This window comes from Camelus dromedarius, chromosome 19, assembly GCF_036321535.1.
Source record: "Camelus dromedarius isolate mCamDro1 chromosome 19, mCamDro1.pat, whole genome shotgun sequence".
Lineage (NCBI taxonomy): Eukaryota > Metazoa > Chordata > Mammalia > Artiodactyla > Camelidae > Camelus > Camelus dromedarius.
In genome coordinates, this window is record NC_087454.1 from 18,916,774 (window position 1) to 18,918,926 (window position 2,153).

At 36.6% G+C, this 2,153-nt stretch overlaps 1 protein-coding gene across 1 annotated transcript; it reads right to left on the minus strand.

The window, feature by feature from the left end:
- Nucleotides 1-504: 504 nt before the first annotated feature.
- On the minus strand, nucleotides 505-1,498 carry LOC105106089 (olfactory receptor 2W1). Its single transcript, XM_010999923.3, has one exon. The coding sequence runs from the start codon at nucleotides 1,450-1,452 to the stop codon at nucleotides 505-507; it is 948 nt and encodes a 315-aa protein (XP_010998225.3). The 5' UTR covers nucleotides 1,453-1,498.
- Between the last annotated feature and the right edge of the window lie 655 nt (nucleotides 1,499-2,153).

Below are 2,153 nucleotides of genomic sequence, written 5' to 3' on the forward strand. Positions count from 1 at the left end.
AATAGAAATATATTTTAATCAGTTTACTTGATATATCAGGATTATTTCAAAGTAGGTAGAGATGACAGAAGCATTTGGAATCTGCACAAAGGTGGTTTAATCTTAACAGGGACAGATGGATGAGTCATAGAAATAACATAGTTAGCATATTGAATTTATGCATTTTTGTTACAGTATCATAATAGTTTAAAAACGCTTAATAAATCATAATTTGAATCTAACTTTTGTGGAATGCTTCCCTTTTCTCCCTTAATGCAACTCTTGGACTCCATGGAATCTGCTTTGTGGCCACAGCTGTAGATGAATTGTTAAAGATGATAGTGACTTTGAAAGACATGTTTAGTTTACAATCACCCTTTGCAATTTGGGACACTACATTAAAATATTAGTAAAAATTTTAGGTATTTTTGCTTTCAGGTGATGACTGTTACTGAAATAAGTTGACAATGATTTAAAGGTTAATGGGGGCCAATTTCTTTTTTGGAAATGCCTTGTGAAAAGGTGTTACTGTCCTGTTGTTTCTCCAGAACCTTTTTCTTTTCCAATCAGCCTCTTCATGGCTCCCTTGAATTCCTTATTCCTTAGTGTATAGATCAGTGGGTTCAAGCTGGGAGTAACAATGGAATAAAAGATACTGAGAAGTTTACCTTCATCCTGAGATGGACTGTTTCCTGGTTGTATGTACATGTAGATAACAGTCCCATAGAATATGGAGACCACAATGAGATGGGAGGAACAGGTCCCAAATGCTTTTTGTCTCCCTGCTGCAGATTTGATCTTGAGCACAGCTATAGCAATGAAACCATACGAAACCAGAATGAGAAGAAGCGGTGTGAGGAAGATGAAAAAACACAATGCAAACAAGGTTTCTTCCATGGCTGTGGTGTCCACACATGCAATTTTGACCATTGCAGATATTTCACAAAAATAGTGATCTAGGTGGTGGTTCCCACATCGAGGCAGACTCATAGCATAGGGAGAAAGTATCATGCAATTAATGACACCAATTACCCAGGTCATGGCTACCAGGCCTCGACAGAGCTGGGGGTTCATTATGGTCATGTAGTGCAGAGGCTTACAGACAGCATTGAATCGGTCATAAGACATCACTGCCAGAAGCATGCATTCAACTGTGCATAATGTCACATCAATGAAAAGTTGGAAGGCACAGCCACCAAAAGAGATTTTTTTGTCTTTACCCCAAATGTTGACCAACATCTGTGGAACTATATTTGTGGTATAACAGAGATCTAACATGGCCAAATTTCTAAGGAAGAAGTACATAGGGGTTTGGAGACATTGATCTACTAATGGCAGCAGGATGATGGCTATATTTCCCAGCAAGGCAACAGTGTAGAAGAAAAAGACAACTCCAGAGATGATCATCTCCAATTGAGGCTGCCCAGGGAATCCAAGGAGTATAAATCCATCGAAGGAGCTATTGTTGATCATTTTCCTATTTTCTTAATATCAGCTGTGAAAATAAAATATCATCATATTGGAGCCATAGTGAATATATTTTAAACAATATTACTGGTATATATTGCTAAGAAAAGCATCATGCAATTAAAAATCAGTATTTTATATCTCATAGTTATTCTAATTTTTTCTGTTTATCCAATTAGGTCTAAAATCTATCTCCAGGGCAATTTGCCCATAGGGCCCATACTCTGAATTACTTTATCTATTTCTATGCTGAGGTGAAAAACTACAAAAGTCTCAGAGGAAAATCCAGAGGAAAAAAGAATGAAACCAGATGGACTTCCTTTTATTAATCAGGATGCTGGAAAAGGCGCTGAGGATCTGTAAATAATTATTTCCTTCTTCATCCAAGGGTTCACATAAAATGCATGCTTCATATCTCTTAAGCTTTTTCCCCCTAGTATTTAAGTTGTAGAGGTTCAGTCCTGCTATCCATTCTCATTCTGCTATATAAGTCTTCTGAACTTATATTTTAAAATGAAAATTCCTTTCAACTAAAAACTTGTATTTCCAAATGTTATTTGCCTTTTCCCACCCCTCCCCAGAAACAGCACTCTCCATCCCTCACTGCAGATACCTTTTTTAAATCTGTACTTTTGATTCCATCTTCTACCATTTCCTATGGCGTAATTCTTTAAAAATGCATCCATTTCTTAATTTTATACTCAATT